Source organism: Ostrinia nubilalis, chromosome 13 (genome assembly GCF_963855985.1).
Source record: "Ostrinia nubilalis chromosome 13, ilOstNubi1.1, whole genome shotgun sequence".
Lineage (NCBI taxonomy): Eukaryota > Metazoa > Arthropoda > Insecta > Lepidoptera > Crambidae > Ostrinia > Ostrinia nubilalis.
Window position 1 is genome coordinate 13,595,902 of NC_087100.1, and position 26,396 is coordinate 13,622,297.

The 26,396-nt window shown below is 38.9% G+C and overlaps 2 protein-coding genes and 1 pseudogene across 2 annotated transcripts; 1 reads left to right on the forward strand and 2 right to left on the reverse strand.

The window, feature by feature from the left end:
- The first annotated feature begins 1,149 nt into the window (after positions 1-1,149).
- On the forward strand, positions 1,150-16,555 carry LOC135077719 (beta-1,3-glucan-binding protein-like). Its single transcript, XM_063972290.1, has 9 exons — positions 1,150-1,408; positions 5,002-5,229; positions 6,060-6,244; positions 6,569-6,720; positions 11,879-12,033; positions 13,201-13,325; positions 14,035-14,158; positions 15,115-15,257; positions 16,286-16,555. The coding sequence occupies exons 1-9, from the start codon at positions 1,264-1,266 to the stop codon at positions 16,481-16,483; spliced, it is 1,455 nt and encodes a 484-aa protein (XP_063828360.1). The 5' UTR covers positions 1,150-1,263; the 3' UTR covers positions 16,484-16,555.
- LOC135077257 (uncharacterized) lies at positions 9,030-11,687 on the reverse strand (annotated as a pseudogene).
- A 2,540-nt stretch (positions 16,556-19,095) lies between the features above and the next one.
- Positions 19,096-22,887, reverse strand: LOC135077735 (beta-1,3-glucan-binding protein 1-like). The gene is made up of 3 exons (XM_063972310.1): positions 22,669-22,887; positions 20,668-20,892; positions 19,096-20,353 (listed from the first exon to the last, which is right to left on the reverse strand). The coding sequence occupies exons 1-3, from the start codon at positions 22,805-22,807 to the stop codon at positions 20,154-20,156; spliced, it is 564 nt and encodes a 187-aa protein (XP_063828380.1). The 5' UTR covers positions 22,808-22,887; the 3' UTR covers positions 19,096-20,153.
- Between the last annotated feature and the right edge of the window lie 3,509 nt (positions 22,888-26,396).

A 26,396-nucleotide genomic window follows, 5' to 3' on the forward strand; every position in this document is an offset into this window, starting at 1 on the left:
GACCCCTTTGAAAACAAAATGCCTGTTACGTGTAGGGGTCACTTAAAAAATTAGAGATAGAGATGGTGAAAACGGGCATAAAACTAAAATGTCAGCTATGGCCCTAAGTCACACTTATACCGCCAGTAAAGACCACTTATATGTTAAGGAGCTGATACAAATAAATAGCCCGAATATCAAGTTATTGATTGTGTTTTATTTTACACCTCTCCCAACATAAAAATAAAGTTCGGTTTCGAATTGTGACTAGGTAATTTGAGAACGCAGTTGGAATGAAACTTCGGGCGGTGAAATAAAAATGGATTTTATGTACAGGACAGCAAAGAGGTCACCCAGGTCATCTTATCTATGGGTGATCAAAGGACACCAAATTGTCGCTTGAAGTTCACTTTGACTACCTGGGTGATCAAAGCCAGGTGATCAAAGTGGACTAGACCGAAAAGATAAAACTGAAACGTAATGGAAATGCTTCAAAAAGAACCGCGCGACATGAACAACAATATTAATAGAAACACATTTTGCGAAATCGGGGATTCACTTCACAAAGTAAGCAATACGGTAAATGACGCTATACCAAGAATTACTGCAATTAAGTTAATACCATGATCAAATTGATGTCTCACACCGAACCTAGTTTTAGGGTTTTATTCTTAGCAATGCAAACATTGAAGTCTGTGATACCACAGAAATGTGTCATGAGCAAAAGCAAATGGTTAAAAATTTATTGAAGAAGCAATAAACCGTGGCCAAAACCGGAAAGCTCAAAAACACGTACTACTTACTTACATAAGTATTATCAGACTTGCATTCGGTCCCGGGTTCAATTTCCATTTGATGTTTACCATAGAAAACCGGAGGTAGGGTTTTCCCAACATATTAAGTACATTTGCCTGTTGCAATAATAAAAAGCTTGATGATTTTATTCACTCAGAATTAAGAAAGGTTATCGTTTAGCGGTTATCAATATAATATGACTACTTGAATTTAATCGGTTTGGGTTTGTTAAATAATATTTATTGTTTTATTTACAGATTCTAGAAAGAAACTAGACCGATCAGATTACACCAATATCATTTAACGGCAGCAACATATACCTAACGTGGAAATTGTCGACAACATAATTTGAGGTCTAATAGAAACAAAATTCACATCACAAATTCACAATTCAAGCTTGAAGTGACACATTTGTATGCGTCACGTTATACAATTTGCAGGACTGTCTCTTTGTCTTGGGTTTATCACCTCAACCCGTTCAGTGACAAGATGGCCGTCGCACTGGTCAGACGTGCGCTTACGCACACGTGCGTCATAGCAATATTATTACAAACCTGTTGTGCACAGAAGTTCAATATCCCTGATGTCAAAATCGAGGCTTTTTCCCCAAAAGGATTCAGGGCATCCATACCTGGTGAGTTTAATTTAAATATTTATTGCCCTTGAAAACAGCTTTTTATTTAGTAAACATTAAAAGCCGTGTTTTTACCGCCACACGGATAGAGTATTGTTTATGAAAAGACTTCCAATAAATTGTTTATTTATTGCTACAACTTAATTGATCCATAAACTTTTATTTTATTTTTGTATCCAATACCTACTTAAGTAAGCACAAACATTCTTAAGGAACCATATAAGTAAAGATACCAAAACTTTATATTTATCTACTAAATCAATAGACAAAATAAGAAAAATTTTATTTGGGGCCTTAACTAAAAAATACTTAAGTTTATTTTTCAATTCAAGAAGAGCTTTAATTAAGTTGAATATTAAGTCAACGTGATACTGCTAAAAGTAATTCCCCTAAACTAAAAAAAGATAGTACCTACTATCCTATATTTTTTTATCTGCCCGATTGCTTGAACAGTACATCAATATAATTAACGTAAAAAACTTACCAGAGTACATTTTTTACATTATTTCCCAAATTGACCAAACTAGTATTCGAAAGGACCTTTATTAATAACTAGCGGCCGCCCGCGACTTCGTACGCGTGGATCCCGTTTTACCCCCTTCATCTATCTTACGCGGTTTAGATTTTTTCATAAAAATGTTTTTTCCCGCTAACTCTCGTTCCCGTGGGAATTTTGCAATATCCTGTTGTAACTAAGCTTTAAGTTTACTAAGATACCTGCATGCCAAATTTCAAGCGTCTAACTTAAGCAGTTTAGATTTTTTCATACAAATGTTTTTTTCCACTAACTCCCGATCCCGTGGGAATTTTGCAATATCCTGTTGTAACTAAGCTTTAAGTTTACTAAGATACCTGCATGCCAAATTTCAAGCGTCTAACTTAAGCGGTTTAGATTTGTTCATACAAATGTTTTTTCCCGCTAACTCCCGCTCCCATGGGAATTTTGCATTATCCTGTTGTAACTAAGCTTTAAATTTACTAAGATACCTGCATGCCAAATTTCAAGCGTCTAACTTAAGCGGTTTAGATTTTTCATACAAAAGGATTTTCCCGCTAATTCCCGTTCCTTTGGGAATTTTTCAATATCCTGTTGTAACTAAGCTTTAAGTTTACTAAGGTACCTGCATGCCAAATTTAAAGTGTCTAACTTAAGCGGTTTAGATTTTTCATACAACAGGATTTTCCCGCTAATTCCCGTTCCCGTGGGAATTCCTAAGTATCCTATAACCTGCTCAGGAGTACGAAGAATAATTGTACAAAATTTCGTTAAAATCCGTCGAGTAGTTTTTGTTTCTATAAGGAACATACAGACGGACAGACAGACAGACAGACAGACAAAAATTTTACTGATTTCATTTTTGGCATCAGTATCGAATATCGATCACTATGCCGAGAGGTCCCGGGTTCGATTCCCGGCCGGGCAGAAATTGAAATGATGAATTTTAATTTCTGTGACGGGTCTGGGTGTTACTATGTATATTATGTATGTATTTAAAAAAAAAAGTATACAGGGTGTCCCGTAATGTAACGTCAAGCCGGAACTGGGTGTTGAGGCAAGTTATGCTGGTTATCAGAAAAATATAAAAAAAAATCTATGTGGCATATTTTCAAAATAATAGGCATTTAAAAAAAATAAAAAAATTCTACTCCCGGTGACGGTCTTTTTACTCGTGTTGCCACAAATCTTCACTTTTTCCAAATTTTTTTTTTGTTATGTAACCCTGAATAATGCTAAATTGTTATCAAAATTACAAAACCAGCTGCTCCAACTTAGATGAAAAAAATACATTATTCCCAAAAAAATTTTCAAAATAAAAATTTTGCCTAGTTTAAACTGACTGTACTGAAAAAAAAATGTACTACACGAGTGTGGCAAGTGACGTCATAATTTGGCGTATTTAGTAAGGATTCCAAAATGGTATAACACTTGGTAAATTTTTGCTGTAATTGTCGACAATTTTTGTTTTTTTTGGAAATAGTCCCGTTTTTTACTTTATCTACCTTGGTTAAAAAATATTATTCTAATGTGCCCAAAATTCAAGTTTCTGGCTTAAGTGAGGTGGAGAAGCCATTTTAATAGGTATGAGCGGGACGGACAGGGCCATCTTACCAAGCAGGGATGTTATGGATATCCGTAACCGTAACCGAAACTATCGGATATCCGAAATAAAAAAATATCCATAACCGTAACCGAAACTGATTCAAAAGTTACGGATAGTTTCGGATAAAGGCGGAGTTTTTACCTTTATCATACACTAGCTTTCCGCCCGCGGCTTCGCGCGCGTGGACTACAATATCTACATATTTTACGGAACCCTATTTTTTTCCAAAATAAAATTTAGCCTGTGTTACTCGTGGATAATGTAGCTTTTGAATAGTGAAAGAATTTTTAAAAACGGTCCAGTAGTTTTTGAGCCTATTCATTACAACCAAACAAACAAACAAACAAAGTTTTCCTCTTTATAATATTAGTGTAGATAGGTGTCGTCTTAGTTGGTACATAAAGTAGCTATGTGGGTCACGCAGCATCTTGCTATTTGAATTATACCTACATTTTTGAAATTCTAATAATTCCGTAACCGAAATTATCCGAAACTTTCGGATAATCTGAAATGATTTCATATCCTTGACCGTAACCGAAACCGGTATAATATTATTCTAATATCCGTAACCGTATCCATAACCGAAACTTCATATCCTTATTATCCCTGTAACCAAGTACAAGTGCAGGCAGAGCAGGTAGTAAAGGCGCGCGCGCACGGGTGACTTTTGTCACAGTATGTCAACTACTAATTACTATCATGGTGACAAAAGTTTCTGTGACTGACTGTACGGTAGTCAGTCACAGAAACTTGAATTTTGGGCACATTAGAATAATATTTTTTAACCAAGGTAGATAAAGTAAAAAACGGGACTATTTCCAAAAAAACAAAAATTGTCGACAATTACAGCAAAAATTTACCAAGTGTTATACCATTTTGGAATCCTTACTAAATACGCCAAATTATGACGTCACTTGCCACACTCGTGTAGTACATTTTTTTTTCAGTACAGTCAGTTTAAACTAGGCAAAATTTTTATTTTGAAAATTTTTTTGGGAATAATGTATTTTTTTCATCTAAGTTGGAGCAGCTGGTTTTGTAATTTTGATAACAATTTAGCATTATTCAGGGTTACATAACAAAAAAAAAATTTGGAAAAAGTGAAGATTTGTGGCAACACGAGTAAAAAGACCGTCACCGGGAGTAGAATTTTTTTATTTTTTTTAAATGCCTATTATTTTGAAAATATGCCACATAGATTTTTTTTTATATTTTTCTGATAACCAGCATAACTTGCCTCAACACCCAGTTCCGGCTTGACGTTACATTACGGGACACCCTGTATAAGTAGTATATCCGTTAAGCTAGCACCCATAACACAAGCATTAAATTGCTTACTTTGGGGCTAGCTGGCGCTGTGTGAAATTGTCCAAAGATTTATAAAAAAAAAATCACCCCCTGATAGTTATTTTGAAAATATATTTCATGTACAGAATTGACCTCTCTACAGATTTATTATAAGTAGGTATACATTTATTTGTTTGCTTCTAGATTCCCCTGGAATGTCCCTCTTCGTATTCCAAGGGAATGTAAACAGGGCCATCGACAGCACCGCGGTAGGCGGACTTAAGGGCGAAATCACCCAGGCAACTAACGGGCGATGGGTGTACGACAATCCAGACGCCCAGCTGAAAGTCGGCGACGTCGTCAACTACTACGTTTTTGTGTCGGTCAACAGAGAAGGATTCGTTAAGGACGGTCTCACCTATACTATCACTGGTGAGATAAACTTCTTAAAACTCTCATGGTCACTAACATAATTATTATTACTGACGGGATTGCTACCATGTACCTGGAGAAAATTGTCTTTTCAACAAAAGACTGCGAAAGAGGGTAGACCGATATGTGTGCCCATAACATCTCACCCGCAAGTTTCTTCAGTTACTCCGTGACCATGGCGCTTGCAACAATGCCGAAATATCGGAAACTCAAAATTAAGGTACATGGTAGCAATCCCGTCAGTAATAATAATTTCCTAAAACTCTTCCAGCTTTAGGGTTTTACAACCAAAAATTGTGTAATTCTCTGAGTCATTGACTGACGACCTCCCAACGAGGCCTAATAATGATTCTCCAGTAGCATAAATTGTCATTTTCCTTCCTCACCTCAATACCTATCTTTCTCAACAGATTGAGATACCTAAATAAATCTCGTTACCTTGTACCTGCATCTCATGAGATGCGATAAAGTCTCGCTTTTCCAGCTGAGAAAATCTAACACTTCTTCTTGTCGTGTCGACAACAAACCTAAACAGTGGCAGCCCAAAACTCCGCTACAAGAATGGTGATATCAGTAGCCTTCATTAAATCTTCCTGTGTGCAGTTGTTTGGGCACGACATCATGTGCTTCGTCGACTGGGGAACAAAACCATACTTGCACTCCAAGTTTTCCCATCCAGGATCCCTACTTCTCCAAATCAATCTAACACTGAGGTTGTGACAACATGACTAAAAATTTTCTTACGTACCTTCTGATTTAATTTCAAATTGCAACCCTTGAAAGAGTAACTAATTAAGAATTTAGATTAAAGTAGTTGGTAACAATTCCAGAGTTCAGCAGCCGTTCAGGCAACCCCACGGGCCCAAATCCCACGCCCACGCCTGACTGCCGTCCGTCAGCGACGCGCATCCGCGGCGGCAAAGCATGCGCAGGGCAGACCATCTTCGAAGACAACTTCGACTCATTCAAGGACGATCTTTGGCAGATCGAGCAATATATACCCATCAACCATCCTGTAAGCAGTATCACCTAGCTATTCCTATAGTTCGTTTCATCCACGAAGGCGCGCCCCACCAATTTTGGTCGAGGTGGGTCGAGGGAAGCGCGGGGTGCGAGGAGTTTGGAATGGTTTGGCTCATCACGTACAGTCTACACTTCCGATGAATGCTCCATAGCACCTAAATTCCAAAGAGCCAGGCTACTGATTGACATAACCCCCGCACCCCTCGGATTTGTTGCGTTCACATAGTAAGCTAATAAAATGAAAACTTTCTTTTGAGACACCTGTATTTTTAAAGGATTTGATTTGAAATCTAAGTTATTATTTTTTACTCAATAGGAATTCCCCTTCGTGTCATACCAAAGGTTGTCTCCCAACGGACCCGTGTCAGTGTCCGGGGGCTTCCTGCACATCGCGCCGAAACTGCAGCAGACTCTCCCGGGGTTCAACAATGAGTCCATCTACACGGGAAGCCTGGACTTATTCAGTGGGTAAGATAGTACGCAGGTTGTATAAAAGATTTTTATAATCATGTAAGCTTACATTGCTTTAAACATCATTCATTATTATGTAAGCTTAAATTCCTGGCTATAAGTGGTGACTGAGTTTGTTCCGGCGTTTCTTCTCAGCACTTGCCATATGTTTGTCTCGAAGCGCTGGAAGGGGCCAAAAGACAAGGAGACATGTAAAGTGCCCCATAAGGGTTACCTTTTCTTTTTTTATATTTGACGTTCATAAGTGCCACTTGTGGTCTAAACTTAATAAATATTTTTGATTTTGAAACGAAACGCCTAATAGATCTGACAAGTCTCGAAGGTCAATGATTTAGCGAAGCATTGCATACATTAGTTACTGCTAGTTGTGACAATGGGTAAATCCGCGAAACAGTAAAAAACTTATGTTCCGATCGATAAAAAAAAAACTGTTGTAGTTCTGGTAAATTAAACTTCTGAATAACGATTCATACAAGTTTCCACATAAGGCGCCATGATCCATATTGATTAAATACTTCAAGTTATTTCGATAATCAAGAAAACACGCACTAAACGTCATTACCATCACAGTAAAAATACTGACCTTTGCCGTTGTCTTTTAATTTTTTTTACTTTACCTATACACAGACCAGATTTTGATTATAAATTTAAAATGTACATATTTACCGTGACAAAATAACAAAATTATATTGAAATCGTATTAGCCAATAAAATGGAATCATGAATTGAAATATTGTCACGAGAAATCGTCATAGCCATCGCGGCAGCATCAAAGGTTCTTTAATGTGGCCGCGACGCGACTTATCACCGCTTGTGTCCGCGCGTCCCACTCTTCAATTCGTTGCTCGTAACAGAACAGAATGCACGTAAAATTTACGCAGCTCCGAGACTTTTTAAACTCCGAAAACGAGAGACACTCGCAGTTTGTCATCGGCTCGCGTCATTCCCATTTTGTGCGATTTGGTAAGTTTTATATATCGATATTTTTCTAATAATTAGCACTTTGTAGCATGTGATTACAATAAAAAAATGGCGATATTGAGGTGTCCCAATAGTGGTGACAATTATTTTTATATAATTTTAAAATCGTTTTCGTCATTACCATTAACATCATTACCATATCATTTAGGCTTATGGTGATGACACTTTGTATATGGTAATGATGACTATGAATGGTTTCCTAAAAGAACAATGGGACAAAACGTCCCCAGAACTGTAGCACTTTAATACCTACCTTATAATATGATAGTACATGATAATACTATAATTTTATTATAATATGACAGCTCAAGTGTGACATGCATGTCTCAGAAAAAAGTTATATCTAAAATAAGAATCCATAAGCAACCCTGAAAAAATACATACAAAATCACTTTTGACCGACTTCAATGGGTATCACGACAGCTTGACCCCGGGACAATTCGACTCCTGTGACAACTCGACCCCTGCGACAACTCAAACCCTGCGACAACTTGATTTTTTTCAACACTCAACACTTTTGACTTACTTCAAATGGTTTCACGACTGCTGGACCATACGACAGCTGAACCCTACGACCACTCGAACCCTCCGACAACTTGACCCCTGCGACAACTCGATTAAATTACTTTTGACCTACTTCAAACGGTATCACGACTGCTTGAGCGTTAAGAAAACTCGACCTGGACACCTCGATCCTTGCGACAAGTCGATCTCTATTACAACTCGACCCCTGTGACAAGTCGAACACTGCGACACGTCAACCCCTGCGACTACTCTGAGCATTTATTCTAGATTCTGTTCAGGCATTGATTGATGGAGCTAATGGTTTACAATAAGTATCATAGTTGTCATCGGGGTCGAACTGTCGTAGGTTCCCTACGACAGTTCGACAACTGGACCCCTGTGACAACTCGACCCCTGCGATAACAAGATTAAATTAATTTTAACCTACTTTAAACGAAGCTCGACCCTACAAAAACTTGACCCGGACAACTCGACCCCTACGACAAGTCCAAAATATTCAACTATGATACTTATTGTAAACCATTTAGCTCCATCAATCAATGCCTGAACTGTATCTACAATAAATGCTCAGAGTAGTCGCAGGGGTTGACGTGTCACAGTGTTCGACTTGTCACAGGGTCACAAGTACAAGTTGTCGGAGGGTTCGAGTGGTCGTAGGGTTAAGCAGTCGTAGGGTCCAGCCACTAGCGGCGTAAGGGGGGGGCGGTCCGCCCCGGGTGCCACTCATCAGGGGGTGACAAAAGTCACGCAGATTAGTACTCACTGGCGCTAGTATAACGAGGATATGCCATGATTGGGGGGGGGGGGGGGGGTGTTGCGATTAGTATCATATAGCTCATTCGAACTAACACCTTTCATTCATTCAATCGGTAACCCAAAAGAGGGGGTGCACCAGACCATTTTGGGGTGTCTTACCTCCCCACTATATGTATACCCAACTTACTTACATTAAGGACTTATGACGGGGGATGCTGTGCTGTGCTATGCCCCGGGTGCCAACCCATGCTACGCCGCCACTGTCCAGCAGTCGTGAAACCATTATTTTGAAGTAAGTTAAAAGTGTTGAGTGTTGAAAAAAATCAAGTTGTCGCAGGGTTTGAGTTGTAGCAGGGGTCGAGTTGTCACAGGGGTCGAATTGTCCCGGGGTCAAGCTGTCGTGCCCTTTGAAGTTGGTCAAAAGTGATTTTGTATGTATTTTTTCAGGGTTGCTTATGAATTTTTATTTTTGATATAACTTTTCTGAGACATGTCACACTTGAGCTGTCATATAATAAAATTATAGTATTCAATTCAATTTATTCATTTAAAGATAACAATGATCCACATGGTTAGTAAATGGGTGCCTTATACAACTATGTTAGTAATTTACTTATTATAACATACCACTAATTATCCAACCCGTTCGGTAAGAAGTAGCCGAAGGAAATGTCGGATAATAGGAGAGTCGTACCTCTCCGCCACGGTCTTCAGGATACTGTTGGGGCTCGCCCGTATCCTACTGAGCAACGAGGCAGTCTTCTTGCATAGGACAGCAAAGAAGCCGTCAGTATGCGACTGAGCAAACATTTCCGAAGCACTGCAGAAGCGAGGCAAGCCCAACAGCACCCTGAAACCGTTGTTATATTGGACCCGAAGGACGCCAAGCGATTTCTGCGAGTACGTGGTCCATAGGTTTCCCGTGTATAGACTCTGACAGTATGCTTTAAACAGAGTGATCTTGACATGGTCATTACATCGGGCAAACCTGCGAGCCAACATATTACACCTTACTGCCAGCGCCCTTCGTTCCCTCTCGATATCAACATGATCTTTAAGGTCATCAGTAACGTAGTGTCCGAGATATTTAAATTTAGTGACTCTGTTTAACTTTACCCCATTCAGCAAGAGGTCGGGTACCACGTTTGGACATTTACTGGCGGCCTTAAATACCATGTATTCGCTCTTCTTCACATTATACAAATAAGCCATGGCATTTAGCATACGCTTCACACACACCCACCATCTTTCTGAGAGCCCCCATTGTTGGCGCCAGCAGTACCATATCATCAGCGTAGCTTATGTTGTTGATACAAACACCATCTACCCAGCATCCGATACGCATACTGCTAAGGGCAACAATGAGGTCATTTACGTATAGGTTGAAAAGCCTGGGAGACGTCAGCCCACCCTGTCTCACCCCGCACTGCAACCCATACTCCTCAGAAAAAACGTTAGCCCATCTTACGCTGTTAATCTGGTTAGCATACTAATAATGGAATATTTGTGATACTTCTGACGGGACGCCCTGCCTCCTCATCTTATCCCAAAGGATGTCATAAGACACAAGATCGAACGCCTTGGAGAGGTCGAGGAAGCATGCGTAAATGGAAGTCCCCTGATCCGTGTAGTACCTGACAGTGTGCTTAAGACTAAGGATGGCGCTCTCGGTCGACAGTCCAGGCTTAAACCCGAATTGAGCATTATGTGATTTTAAATATTTATCTAGTAGAGAGTCAAGCACACTGTCAAGGACCTTTGCCGTGATTGTAGCTAGAGAGATCGGTCGGGTATTAGCATGGTCTATCATACAAGGTAGGTATTAAAGTGCTACAGTTCTGGGGACGTTTTGTCCCATTGTTCTTTAAGCTTTGTTTTTAAATGAGAAGGTTTTTTATTAGTTTACGAAAAGACGTTTTTTTATTCATTTCTTGTATGTTGACTATTGTGTAAGTCTAAGTAAGAGTACCTAGGCATATTTTTCAATCAAAATCCTCATTGGTGTAAATATATATTTTTTCTGATTCTGAATAATATTAGGAACGTAAAAAAAATTTAACTAATGTCCGTATTGTTCCAAATTCAATAAATTCATTAAAATATTGAATACATTTATTTTTATTTCCAACCCATTATTTAATAGGTACGTGCTTAGCTAGGAAAATAACATAGATAAAATTGGTGTTTAGCTAAACAATTATATTTAAATTTTAGTTTTTAAGTAATTTTAATTTAATGTATTACTATAAAATATATTTCGTCATCACCATTAACATAAGATCATTACCATTTTAATAAAATCATTACCATTAGGAAAACGTCATTACCATTTTGTGAAAAAATATTTGGACGCTTGTTACTTCTAAAATCACGATTGAATCTAAGGGCCTCACACTGATCTAAAAAGCTTATTGCTTAACCTTTCAGTTTAAGCTAGTTTACACGCATCCCTGTTAAGTTTTTCAAAAAACGTAAAATAAATCCCGCGGAATAAAATCGGCGGATCTACCCCAATATTAAGAAGATTGTGACCGAGTATTAACCACTTTTGACTACGAAAATCAGTCAAAAGTAATTTTGACTGAATGCTTATGCCCTTGGTCAATATCAATTTTGACTGATATTTTCAGTCAAAAAATCTGTCAAAAATGGTTTCGCCTGATTTAAAGTTTTGCCAACCAGTCAAAATTAATATTGACCATGATTGTGAGTTTTGACTGTAACAGAGCTATGCCATCCAGTAGGCCTAGGATGCGCGCCGCGATAAGCGATTATCAAGCCATTTTATCGATTTTGCCCATACATTTTAACGTCGATAATAGTATATCTAGGATGTGCCTAGCCCGGCTGGTGCATGGTGACTCAAAAGTCTCACAACCATCTGCTATTGCAGTTGCACCGCCAGCGCCGAGGCGTGCTACCGGCAAGCGATGGGCGCCAACATCCTACCGCCTGTAGCCAGCGGCCGTCTCACCAGCAGCGTGGCCTTCACCTACGGGACCGTCACCATCCGCGCCAAGCTGCCTCAGGGCGACTGGATGTATCCAGGTGCAGTGGCAGCGCCCCAAGATCATCATCATCATCATTTCAGAAATAGGACGTCCACGGCTGAACATAGGCCTCCCTCAATGATTTCCACTATGGCCAGTTGGTGGCTTGCATCCAGCGCCTTCCTGCTACCTTTATAAGGTCGATCGCCTTCTGGGTGTCCTACGCTGCGCTTTCCGGTAGGTGGCCTCCACTCCAGAACCTTGCTGCTCCATCGGCCGTCAGTTCTGCGTACTTTGTGCTCTGCCCATTGCCACTTCAGCTTGCTGATCCGTTGACCTATGTCAGCGACTTTAGTTTGTTTACGGATCTCCTCCTTTCTGATTCGATCTCTTAAAGAAACACCGAGCATAGCCTTCTCCATAGCACGCTGTACCATTTTGAGCTTATTGATAAGTATATTGAGAGGCCACGTTTCCGAGCCGTAGGATCATCACTGATCCCCCAGATAAGCGTCCTAAATTTTTTACAAGTGTCATGTGATTGCCCACAAGATGAATAGGTATACCTGGGGAGTTGCAGAAAGCTGCTGTATGTCCACTTGCTATCTGGATCCGATTCCGAAACAGCTTTAGTTGAAATGATGATGATGATGATGCTGTGCGACTGTAGCTCTTCCGCTTCCATGGAGGAATCCTTTTGGATCCTCTAACAAATACTTGTTTTGTAAAAACTAACGCCAACAATACGCATACTTAGTCTAGCTGATCGTGTCATCCATGAAGATGCTCCCCACCAATTATTATTGGTCGAAGGAAGCGCGGGGTGCGGGGAGTTTGATCCGAGCGATCCGAGCGTCATGTGCGTTGTAGTGTGCGTGTGCACTCATGGATGATTTAGCGTGTACCAATAACACTCAAACATTGGCGGAAGAATGGTGGGGCGCGTCTTCGACGATCAATAGATCGTTTCATCCAGGAAGACGCGCCCCACCATTCTTCCGCCAATGTTTGTATTTAAGCTTCCTAAATCGTTTAGAAAAGTGTCTTTGATCTAGATAATTCAGGTCATCTGATAGCCCACAATCGCCACTCGAGAACTTTTCTGCCCCTGCGACCATCAGCTCTGCAAGCTAAGTGCCCCGCCCACCGCCTCTTGATTTCGGCGATTCTGTTGGCTATGTCAATTACTTTAGTTAGTAGAATAAGTACGTGCTTTTTATTACAGAATTACTTCTAGAGCCGTTTCTAAAGAAGTACGGCAGTTCGCATTTCGCTTCAGGAGTGATCAAGATAGCTTCAGCCCGCGGTAACGCTGACTTACGGGCGGGACCTGACGAGTATGGTAACAAGGTAACTTAAAAATACTATAGTGCTTCTTTCATAAAAAAATTCCTCAGGAAATGCATGAAATAGCATGTCCCACCTGTGGGGGAAACAGTGGGTGTTGTGAGGCTCTCCCTGCCAGATGAGCAGGGCCTACTCACTAACACCCAAAGTCTTTGGGACGGAACTGCGAGTTATTATTGTCCGGGCTAGACGGCCTAGACATTCTTTCGCGGCTCCGCCCCAAACTGTGGCTCGCTCCACTTGTGTAGTGCTTCTTTTCAAAGACAAGTCTGTACGAATATCTGCTACATGGGTGTACCGATCTGGTCGTGTAGGTATGGGCCTAGCATTAAGGTACAAGTCCAAGATGAATTACTGCAGACCGAAAACTGCAAGCCACCATGGTTTATTTGATAGAGGTTCAAAGAAACCGTGGTGCCTTGCAGTTTGCGGTCTACAGTCCATCTTGGATTTGCACCTTTAAGGACTTCAAAATTTGTGAATTCCATTACCTTGATTTGTTCTATTGGTTTTGTTTTGATTCGTGTTTCGTGAAGCATAGTAGAACTTGGATATTTTTGGCTTTAACATAAAAAACAGAAAATTTATGAAATTTCTTCTTTTTTGTGTTTATCATCCCCTTTTAAACGTTGTAAGCACAGAGCACTTAATTTTATTATTTTGTAAGCAGCAGATGTAGGATGATTAATCTGTAATGTTTATGTTTTGGCAGATTTTATACGGAGGACCAGTGATGGACTTCCAGTGTCGCGGGCAACTGCTCACAAATAAAGTGCTGACCAATGGAAAAATGTGGGGGGACGATTTCCACGAATACTCCATTACATGGTTGCCTGGTAAGTACCCAATAAACCCAAGTAAAATATCCCAGAAGAAAGTTGACGGTCTCAAAAAATAGGTAATTAATTAATTTATCCACAACGAGGAAGCTCCTAGCCTGTATCTCACCTGATGATAAGTGACGATCAGGCCGAAGGTGGAAGCAAGGATTCCGGGTGAAGACCCGGAATCCTCAACCACGGAGGAACTGGCTATCTTACCTCTAACTGCCGGAACACAACAATGCTGTTAACATTGTACACTTGTAATTTGGATGCGGGCAGCGCCGGCCTTTGTGAAAATCCTCAGGGAGGCCTTTGCCTAGCAGTAGGTTTAAATAAAAAATAGAAACACCTATATTTATTGACTAGAAATCGTGGTGAATCGAAATTATTTTTTTGTTCGCCAAGGTATTTTTTGATAGGATACAAGCATATTATAATAATCTGGCGTGTATTTTTTTTTAAGTACAGCAAAGACAGGTCTTTGAAGGTGTCCCCCATTAAGTGGGGGCGTGGTGGGTCCCGCCGTGTAGGGCGGGACGTCCGCGAAAAGCGCCTTAGTCGTTTCTAGTACCCAATGCGCTTACCACTATGCGGCAGAGGGAACACCCCAGGTTTTAGTGGGTTCGAGCCCCACATAACCTGCCGTCCCCCGGCGGTAGGTATGGATAGGCCATTTTCCTGGGTAAAAAAAGGTCTTTGAAGGTCCTATCTATGTAGGTATACTAATATTATAAAGCTGAAGAGTTTGTTTGTTTACTTTAACGCGCTAATCTCTGGAACTACTGGTTCGATTTGAAAAATTCTTTTAGTGTTAGATAGCCCATTTATCGAGGAAGCTATAGGCTATACAACATCACGCTACGATCAATAGGAGCAGAGTAAGAATGAAAAATGTTGCGAAAACGGGTTTTCACGTGTACGAAGTCGCGGGCACAGCTAGCTAGATACATAAAATGTGTTTGTTACAGACCAGATTACGCTGTCAGTGGATGGTGAGCAGTGGGCGCGCGTGGACGGCTCGCGTGCGCTGCGTGAGCGCTTCCCGCAAAGATGCGCGTTACCTCGCACGCTGCTCGCTAAGGGAACCAACTTGGCGCGATTCGATGACCATGTAAGTCAGGCCATTTAAATATTCTTTACAGCAGAACCTTATTTAATATACCAGAAGCAATGGAATCCCCGCGCTACCTTACCTTAAGTACGCGTAAAACAGTGACATTTAACATACATTTTCGTTATAATATTTTCGCAAAGTTATCTTGAATCACCTTAACATAATGTGATGCATAAGCCTAAGGAGTCATATTTATATACTTCTAGTCCATTAATTAATTATGATGCAATTTGGTACTCATCTAACTCTGCGTCACTAATATTGTTTCAAAACCCCATTCTCAAAGTGGAATTTTCGCCTATGTTTACCTAAATCGAAAGCCTGGTTTGAGTTGGTTCCCTGACCGGAGGTTCATTTGTTCCTATTTTTATATTTTATTTTTTATCTTTAAGTATGTTGTTTAGTTTGCAGCGTAATTCGTATTTTGTAGCGTAAGAAGTATAAAATAATTTAAGTATATTAGTAAACATTATCTCAGTTATTGTAAGCGAAAACATAATATAATTGGTGTAAAGCTTTATACTCAGATAGTTAATAAGTCAATTAACACTGTTTGTTTTCCGAATGAAGTAAATTAAAATAAAATAAAATAAATATCAGGTAAAGGGTATCTGAAAGTATGTAATTAACGCATAATTTGCTTAAATCGATTGATTATCTCAATTAACGAACGAGGAAACTTTCTTCGTTCGTTTCAGCCAAATGACGTCCACTGCTGGACAAAAGCCTCCCCCAAGGTTTTCCACAATTAACGGTCCTGTGCTATCTGCATCCAGGCTCTTCCCGCGACCTTTACCAGATCGTCGGTCTACTTAGTAGGAGGCAGGCAGGCGTAGGCAGGCTACGCTAGTGTTTCCAGTTTCCAGCCCGTGGTCGCCACTCGAGAACTTTTCTGCCCAACGGCCATCGTTTCTATGAATTATGTGCCCGCCCACTGCCACTTGATTTTAGCAATTCTGCGAGCTATGTCGGTCACTGATTCTCCTGCGGCTCTCCTCATTTCTGATTTGATCACTTTCTTCCAGTTCTACCTAACTCTGGGCGTAGCCGTGGGCGGTATCAGCGAGTTCCGCGACGACGCCTACTCAGGGGACAGGGCGAAGCCCTGGAGAGACGTCGCCCACAAAGCCATGCTCAGCTTCTGGGAGCACCTGGACTCCTGGCAGCAGACCTGGAACCAGCCTGAGCTGGTGGTAGACTACGTCAAAGTGGTCGCGCTGTGATTGTGATTGTAATTCTAGTCCGAGTGTTGGCACTCAAAATGTAGACTATAAATAATATTAATTGTAAAAGTGTCTGGCTGTTTATTTGTATAACTAGCTTTCCGCCCGCGGCATCGCCCGCGTGGACTACATATTTTTTTCCAAAATAAAATGTACCCTATGTTACTCGTGGATAATGTAGCTTTCGAATGGTGAAAGAATTTTTAAAAACGGTCCAGCAGTTTTTGAGCCTATTCATTACAACGAAACAAAGAAACAAATAAAGTTTTCCTCTTTATAATATTAGTGTAGATTAACGGTCGTTCGTAGGATTTCCACAGCGATGCGATTTTTTTTTGTTATTTTATTGCTTCAAGGCTTTATTTAAAATGTATTTTATTACTTAATATTTATGGTAGTAATCGATTGATATTAAAGGTAAAGTAAATAAAACATCTTTTTTTAATTAAAACTATGTAATTAGTTATGTAGGTAACTTAACTATTTATTCAGTTCAAACAGTTCGTTCGAGTAGCGATGCAAGCATCTGTAATAAAAGAAAATAAAATTGATCTCTAGGTGACAATATTAAGAAACATTTGAAATATCTAGTTAAAATTAGTAATTACGAATCCCAAACATTTTTATCTTTTAAATAATAATCGACTTTATAGTAGCCCTTTTTCATTAAGGTACTTTTAATATGTGCTTTGAATTTATGAATGGGTAGTTCTACAACAGTTTGTGGTAATTTATTAAATAATTTAATACATTTCCCCATAAATGAATTCCCAATCTTATGCAGTCTGAAATTTGGAACGGCAAGTTTATTTTTGTTTCTTGTATTAAAGTTATGCAAATCGCTCTTTTTCGTGAATTGCTCTATATTTTTGCGGACATATAAAAGGTTTTCATAAATGAACTGTGAAGCTACTGACAGTATGTTAATTTCCTTAAAAAAATCTTTCAAGGAAAATCGGGGTCCAAGGTTATAAATGGCCCGCACTGCTCTCTTCTGCAGAACAAACACAGTTTCAATATCCGCGGCTGAGCCCCACAATAATATGCCGTATGTATAATAATAATAATAAAATTGTTTATTTTATCAGACACTCATTATAGTACATTAAAAATTTTTTGGAAGATAACAATTGTTGTTCTGAGTGTGCGATCTGGTCTGGAGCCTAAACTAGGGTCACCCTGTATTTCAGGCCTCCAGGTCCCCCACCCGCGGATCACAATAAGATATTACAATACAAAAAGATTAAAGTTAAGTGCTAAGTGCCTATGCGTAAGTTTTTATGGCGCGCGTGTATACGTTGTGATTTGTTAGTGTAAGTGTGTGTGTGTGTGTGTGTGTGTGTGTGTGTGTGTGTGTGTGTGTGTGTGTGTGTGTGTGTGCGTGTGTGTGTGTGTGTGTGTGCGTGAGCTCGTGTGTATGTGTAACATTAGTTGTGTTGGATATAGAGAATACAATCCCGAGCATGTTTTTCAATCCCGGGATTACGGGATTTTTTATGGGTAATCCCGGGATCCCGGGACTATCCCGGGATCAGCCTTATGTGGGAATTGGGTTCGATCATTGCAAACATCGTGATAGGGATAGAGACATGCAATTTTTGGTTTTACGAAGGTAATACGATAGAGAATAATACAAAGTAACAAAAACTACCTGTCAAGGCAGATTCACACATATCAGTGAAGTCACAGTTCAGGCTCAGTACCGGCACAGTGCGAAATATTCTTTCATACAGTTTCTATGAACGCATCCCCACTTGTCAGTGTCAGTGACGACACAGTGCTCTCAGTGTCAGTGCCGACACCGGCAATCACGGACGTATTCGTTGACGACTATATTTTTTGTCGGATCACGGACGCCGCCGCGGCATCAAAAACAAAATAACTTACTTCATAGTTTCTGAACAAGAATATTGAAACAGCTCTCTGACATTTTAAAATATTCAAAATATTTCACTGACGCAACACTGTAGCACTGATACTGAACTGAGCGGACACTGTGACGGAACTGTGGCTTCACTGATATGTGTGGTGAATCGAGCTTAATAAGGGCATTTTATGGAGAAATTTATCAAATAATCAAAAAAACTCGTATTTAAAAGCATATTTTTTTCAAAAAGTATCATTTTTTATTATTTGTTGGCATTTTCTGAGTATTTTATGTATTTTTTAGTATCGCCTGTTATTTAGCATTATTACTGTTTTTATTTTATCAGGATATACCTTTCCTGAATGAAGAGGTCTAAAGATCTAAGATTCTGAAGGTACTCAAGTGATGTCGATGGAGTGGTTCTCATACAACTAGTGCCCGCTATGCTTACTAGGCGTTGCAGGTGTGGAAAGTGTCTTTTGTTATGTGTGTAGTAAGGACGTTTATAAATCACAACACAGTCTCAGGGAAACACCAAACAGTTTATTGACGTCACACACAGAATAACTGTCCACAATAAGGAGTAAGAAGTAGATAGATAACAAGGTCACAGTTGAATATCAGAACGGAAATTTACATAAAACTAACTAGGTCACGAAAGAATTAAGCGCGCGCGCAATGTTTTTATGCAAAATCGACAGCTGACTGCAGGCACTGCAGCTGACTAAGATTGACTGGCGCGCGTCAGGCGAACGCGGCGGCTGCGGCGGGGGGCGTTCATTCACGAAACCGGTTGGCCCGACCGCCGCCGCTCGCGCCGTGCTGATCGTGCATTTACAAAAATATCTAATAGTAAAACGGATTGCGCGCGGTGTTTGTGCGTTTAACTAGATTGACAAAAGTTATACAAAAATAAGTATGCTATTTATTATACACAGTGTAGTTACGTTAAGTAGGTTTAATACAGATACATATTTATAATATTTTTACAATGATATTAATTTAAGATAAACTATTAAAAATTAATATTAACTTAATTTTAAGAGGTTAAACGCCACACAGGCTTTGGAGTTTTGATTTGATTTTGGAGGGCCATATAACCGACGTGTAGAGCCAAAGTGTTATCTTTGAGTTGAGACGTCATCTACTACCAATGAGTCTCTTGCACTGATGGAATGCTATCCAGGCCATTTTTATTTTGCTCTCGACATGACTCGCCCAGTTCAATTTGTTGTCAAAGGTGATGAGTTTTGTTTATAAAGATTTCTGGTAGTTGGAGCTCTTGTAAATTCGATAATGCACTTATTAAGTACTTTTATTGATAACGTTAAGCACTATGAATTCAATTATATGTTTTACTAGTAGATGTTCACCATTATTTATTAAAACTATTAACAACGACATTATTTTTTCCTTTAATCTGACGTTTGGGCTAAGTTGTATCATTTTACACCAAATAATTAACCAAATTATTAGTTGCGCTTTTCAAATGTTTTTGATCTAAGTAACTTATAACATTTTACACGTCATCTTATATTGTTAATCACAAATTCAATCTGAATAACTTCAATCGTGTAAAAAGTAGTAACACGAGTCATACCTCTTGACACAATAAAATTGTGAAAGAAACCTCCGGTACACTTTGTTAAAAGTAGACATGTATCAATATACACGAAAGAAAACTCAAAATTGGTTCACAAAGCCTTACTTGTATCATTTGGCACAAAATTATTTTCTTTTCTATACCTACGTCGTAGAAACATACCGATTAGATACAAAAAAAATAGCTAATTTTTCAGAGATTCATTCACTGGGGGTACAGATTACCTTACACACAAAGCCGGGCACGGAGCCCTTGGACAGTGAGACTTCACAGGGCAGATTCCCACTCAAGGTTGGTGCTGTAGATGAAGGAATGGACCCAGAATTTGGGTTCTGCGGGCCAGAGTTAGGTGCAGGTGACCCGGTAGCGTCTACAGGATTTCCTTGCTCGTCGACGTAACCTGAAAAAGGTGTGCAAAATTGTAGATAATTATAAGCGTGTTACAAACGATTTTTTTAAGCGGAGCTAAATCGAACGAACGACAAATTAATGTGATAGCAGCACATGTCAAGAATTACTCTTTGGAAGAATGGATAGCCAGTAATTTATTACCTACATTTTGGTAACTATGGCTAAATTCCTTTTAAGATCAGCCTCATCATCATTGTAAATAGATTAACGATCGAACATCAATATGCTACTTACTTTTGGGATGTTGTCTAGCAGTAAATTCTAGCATTAGTCTATAACTACCTTCTTAGACAAAAATCTCACCCGTGACAGTCCATTCTCTATTATCCTGTCTGTATCCTAGGCCGTCTTTGATGACGTACGTCCAGAAGTAGACCTTGTCCCCTATCTTCAGCTCGGCGTTCCTGTCCCTGAAGGTCCACCGACCGTCCTTCACCTTGGTGATGTCCTGGGACCAGACGCCAGCTTCCAGGCCGTCCATTTCTTTGTTTAGATTGCCGTGGAAAGCGAAGAGTGAGAAGCCATTGTCTGTGAGAGATTAAAGTTAACTTTAATTGTGGTCCAGTAACTATGATCTAAATCCCTACTAATACTGTAAATTCGAAAGTAATTCTGTTTGTCACGCCTAACCACTGAATCGATTTTAATTAAATTTGGTATAGAGATAGTTTGAGTCCCGGGAAAGGACAAAGGATAGTTTTTATCTTGGTTATTGAATCAGGGACGCGCACGTTAGTTTTTCTGTGACAGAAATTTTTTTTACGCGGGCAAAGCTGCGAGCAAAAGCTACTAGTAAAGTAGTAATTTGACAAAAGTTTTGTTGTTAATTTCATTCATCGACAGCCCTTTACAGTCCACTGCTGGACTATGAGCCTCCTCCGCTATAGTGGAGGGTTTTGCCATAATCTCCACGCTTGGCAGGCGGGTTGGAGATCGCAGTTTAAAAGATTGATGTTTTTCAGAGAGCGCTGCTGCCCATTCTCTGTTTGATGTGTAGTCCCTAAGTCGCCTCTTACGACACCCGCGGGAAGAGTAGGGGTTGGTGACAAATGTATTCTACTTTCTACTACGTTGTTAATTTAATTTAATGCATTTTCTTGGGTTTTTTAAGTGTAAATTAATCTGGTTCAAAGCGTTTAAAAAATCTTCGTAAAATAAGCAAAACGTGCGGTATGTTTTCTTGCGGATTTTCCGCATTTGGAATTTTTTTATTTACTAAATCCAAAGCTCTCAATTAATAATAGCCGTAAAATCTTAACAGCACAAGTTATTAAGTAATCAAATATGTCAAAATTGCTTAAAAATTTTTTCACGTTGAAATTAAAATAATTCTAGTAGGTACAGGAGTTGTTATTTATTGATCGCATATAGGTACTTATGTAATGTTTAAAGTCCTTTTGAAATCTTGCAAAACAACAATACCTACAATTAAAGAATTGGACATACTCGTAAGTAAGCTGAAACCGAGATTGTATTTAAATGTTTATTCTGACATCACCCATCTGAGTAGTGAGTAGTGAGGTCGTTACCACAAAACTGGTTCTTATTCCAACATTTAAGATTAGGTTGGAACTGTGTTTTCCCAGTTGCAAATAAGAAGGATAACTTGCAGGCCTGCTAAATATGTATGTAATGTAGAATGGTACGTTGTAGCTATTATAAATAACTTTACCTACTTAATGTTATCTAATAAGTAAAATAGGTACTTAGGTCCAAGAGAGAGAGCTTTTTTTAAAGAAAATTAGGTAGGTATATTAATTTGTGCAAAAAACTAGTAGTCCCGTTAACTCCTCATACTAAGCTAAATATGCTTGTTTTAAAGAGTAGCTAGGTTCACAACAATAGTTCAGAGGAGGCGGGGCCAGTCCGACCCCATCACCGTTCTGCTATCGGAGCTTCGTATCAGCTAGGGGGTTTGCCCTGTCAAACAACTTATTTGACTATATGTGATAGCAGCATAGAAGATTAGCTAGTTGTTAAATTACCGTAAGAAGACGTCAGACATTATCTTCATTATAGATGTCACTGACTGCGTAAACCGCTTACCTACTCAATTAGCTTATGAATGGATGGCCTTCACTTTTTACATGCGACAGTTATTTTAAGTAGGTAAGTATACCGGAATTACTAAGACTTAAGTAGTTTATTACACAAGTTAAATTGATTCCTTTATTTTATTCTGATGTCCAACATCCAAATATTTCTTTCTTACATCTTCTACAAACGCACTGTTAAAAGATTTAATTATAATTTAAAAACTAAGAAACAACCGGCAAATTAATTCAAACCAATTTCATTAATTACCTGGAATGGATACTCTGAGTCCTTTCGGGTATATAGCTTCTAGCTTCGCGTCTGGTACTTTAAAAGCACACAAAACGGAGTCGAACAGTACCAAGAACAACACACAAATAACAGTTGATGACACCATTGTTGAAGACATGCTTTAACTTCAACTTCAAATGCTTTAACTCCGAGTTTTGTGTCTGCCTGGCTCGCTATGCAGCCAGCAACTAAGCTACGAACTCGCGAGATCTGGATTTATATATTTTAGTGGCCATATTATTTTTTTATCCAAATTAATCGTATAAGTTATGATTATTTTGATTAGGCTATTTAACTTTGGGTCGATTATGAAATTATCTTGTTTCTGTTTGGGAAATACCAGACTGTAGTTGAGCAGGGGAAAATTGATATGGTGATAACAGGGTCAAACAGAGACGTTATGTCAGATGTGATATATCATATAATCAGACTTTAGGTACATAGACAATACCTACTATCTAATACCTACTTTTTAATTTAATACCTACTATTTGAATTTATTAGTTGATGACTTTTGTATTTTTGTTTTCGTTTAGGAAAAGAGGTTTTAGGGATAAAATTAAAGTAGATTATGCGACTGTAGACAATGGGATCGCATGATAAAAAATTTAAAGAACTATGACTAATTATAATTAGTTGTTAGGTAGGTATCAACCATTTTACTATAAAACATAACATAATTCTTACTTTAAAGCTAATAGTTCCTCTTGAATCATACACTTATCTTTTTATAAGTACAGTCGCGGAATGAAAAGGTTCGTCACCTTAGTGTCGGTTTTCGCATGCACTAGGTACTGTAAGAGTCAAACCTGCCAACATAACCGTGCAAGAAACAGTGCTGCTAACATTTAAATAAATATGACGTTTGCTAACGAATAAGGTTTTGCTTGTTTATTTTTCTGTCCCATCAGTGCAATGTTACAAAATGTAGTTTTTTTTATTTAATAGTTAATGGCAGGTTGAACCAACAAGAAGGTTTTAGTTTATCAATCATAATAATCTTCTTGACAAGTTAAATCGTCAAACAACTTTGATCTGAATAATTTTGAACTTTACTGACGAACAGTTAAAGATTATTTTCTCTAACTCGAGATTATTCTGTAACATAGTTTCAAAAGGTAATATGTGCTCGCGATTCGTTGAAGGAATCAATTTGAAAACTGACGAACCTTTTCATTCCGTGACTGTACAACAACATTGTGAAGAACAAAACAGGAAACTTAGAACTCAAGTTATGGCAACAATTTGATATGCCACTTAATTAACACTTGAGGAAAATCCAACTAATGTTGCTAATTGCTTAGCAATAGACGCATAATAATAATTAAATGAAATAACCCCATGTTTATTAATAACAATAAAAGCCATTAATTTTTCTTTACAATCCTAATAGAAGATTGCTAAATATGCGAGTAACAGAAAATTGCGAGAAAAAAAAAAGAAAAGTCAAAAGTACTTAACTTAGCACATAAAACATTAAAAAGAAAGAAAGTGAAAGTGCCACCCTGTCGCAACAGCGATGCCCATCGCAATGGGACCCCACTCAGCATATGCAGTGGCCCACGGTGACGAAGGCCACGGCGCTGGTTTTCAGTGTGCCCCATGCCGAGTGGGAATCACGGAGTAGACAAAAGACGGTGTTTCGTTCGTTCGTTCGTTTGTTTCAGCCGAAAGACGTCCACTGCTGAACGAAGGCCTCCCCCAAAGATTTCCACAAAGACCGGTCCTGCGCCGCTCGCATCCAGGCGCCTCCCACGACCTTCACCAGATCGTCGGTCCACCTAGTGGGAGGCCTGCCCAGCCCACGCTACGTCTTCCGGCTCGTGGTCGCCACTCAAGAACTTTCCTGCCCCAGCGGCCGTCAGCTCTACGAGATATGTGCCTGCCCTTTTGTCTTTTTTCAGACAAAAGACGGTGTTTAATCAAATGAAATTAAAAACTTTATTACCTACTAGGTATAATAATCGTTTACCACCAAGGTTAGAAAGAATATTATGGAAAATGTGTGTGTGGCTTGTACCCTAATTAGACAAAGGAGCATTTAAGGCAAAATAAATTTCACGATCGCCTCCATACTTCATTCGGTTGCATTTTTTTTTACCACAAAAGTCCATCGTTTTCCTCAACAAATAAATTTATATTAGGTTTTTTAACCTTGTCACCTTTTGGAGCCAGTTTTCATATTGTAATTTTTTTTCTAATTATTAAATCTAATATGTAATTATACTATGTATTAGTAAGCTGACAGGTCCTTATAAGAATATCATTTCCAGGGCGCAAACGTCATGCGAATGCTCAGTTTTCTTTTGAAATGTTTGGAGTTTTTGGTTTCGACCAAATGACGTCCACTGCCAGACAAAGGCCTCCACCAAGGATTTCCACAAATACCGGTCCTGCGCTACCCGCATCCAGGTACCTCCCGCTACATTACCAGTTCGGAGCTTAATCACTACACAGTATAAAACAAAGTCCCATTCTGCTGTCTGTCCCTATGTATGCTTAGATCTTTAAAACTACGCAACGGATTTTGATGCGCTTTTTAATAGATAAAGTGATTCAAGAGGAAGGTTAATTATGTATAATTAGTATTAGTATAGTCATAATTTTAGAGATTTCTAATGTGATGTCGTAAAGTTAGCATTGTATATAGTTCCAAAATACTGAACTGTCCTATCAATGACATTGACAGTGGGGCGCCACCGTCAATACCGGATTGCTGGTTCCGATTTTTTCCGTGTTGGAAACCATATATTTGAACGATGGTAGCACCCCCCTGTCATTGAGTTTGGTGGGACAGTTCAGCATGGGTCATCTATACCCGTGCGAAGGCGGGGCGGGTCGCTATACAGGGTGGAATTTTGTGATGCCACCTGGAGGGAAAGTACCTACCCTTAATACTGTAGATAGAAAATTTTACTCAAAGAAAACATTCCTTTATTTTTGAAAAGAAAGAGAACTGCATTCAAAGATTTTCGAAAATTTTTCGAAAATTTACCCCCATACTGTAAATAATTACAATAATCTAAGATTTCATGGTTTTCCTTTCATTTGATTTATCAAGTTTGTTTGAGAGATTTCATCCTTATACTTAACCCTAACGATCGATGCAATAAAAATACAGGATGTAATTTTTATCATATTTTAGTTGGTCCGATTCCCGGGTGTAGCAAGAAAATTTTTGGAAAACTTTGAATGCAGTTCTATTTCTTTTCAAAAATAAAGGAATGTTCTCTTTGAGTAAAAATTTCTATCTACAATATTAAGAGTACTTTCCCTTCAGGTGGCATTACAAAATTCCACCCTGTATAGTATCTATTAACTCGTATACATGTCTTCTCAATTTCAATGTCGGCCGTTTGGTGTAGTGGTTCAGAGCGGACTACTATGCCGAGAGGTCTCGGGTTCGATTCCCGGCCGGGCAGAAATTGAAATGATGAATTTTAATTTCTGTGACGGGTCTGGGTGTTACTATGTATAATATGTATGTATTTAAAAAAAAAAAAGTATATAAGTAGTATATCCGTTAAGCTAGCACCCATAACACAAGCATTAAGTTGCTTACTTTGGGGCTAGCTGGCGCTGTGTGAAATTGTCCAAAGATTTATTATTATTTATTTATTATAATGGTTTAATTATATAAAAGGGACCAATTATTTAAATCGTGGAAAAATAGTTCAAATGATCCGGCCTTGAGACTAGAATACAAT

Bases quoted from the DNA above. Each gene is read 5' to 3' on its own strand.
- LOC135077719 (XM_063972290.1), top strand. From the start codon at position 1,264: ATGGCCGTCGCACTGGTCAGACGTGCGCTTACGCACACGTGCGTCATA. The intron at 6,245-6,568 runs GTAAGCAGTATC...TTTACTCAATAG, and splicing joins ATATACCCATCAACCATCCT to GAATTCCCCTTCGTGTCATA. The intron at 14,159-15,114 runs GTAAGTACCCAA...TGTTTGTTACAG, and splicing joins CTCCATTACATGGTTGCCTG to ACCAGATTACGCTGTCAGTG.
- LOC135077735 (XM_063972310.1), bottom strand. From the start codon at position 22,807: ATGTCTTCAACAATGGTGTCATCAACTGTTATTTGTGTGTTGTTCTTG. The intron at 20,893-22,668 runs GTAATTAATGAA...AATCTCTCACAG, and splicing joins ACTCAGAGTATCCATTCCAG to ACAATGGCTTCTCACTCTTC. The intron at 20,354-20,667 runs GTGAGATTTTTG...CACCTTTTTCAG, and splicing joins TAGAGAATGGACTGTCACGG to GTTACGTCGACGAGCAAGGA.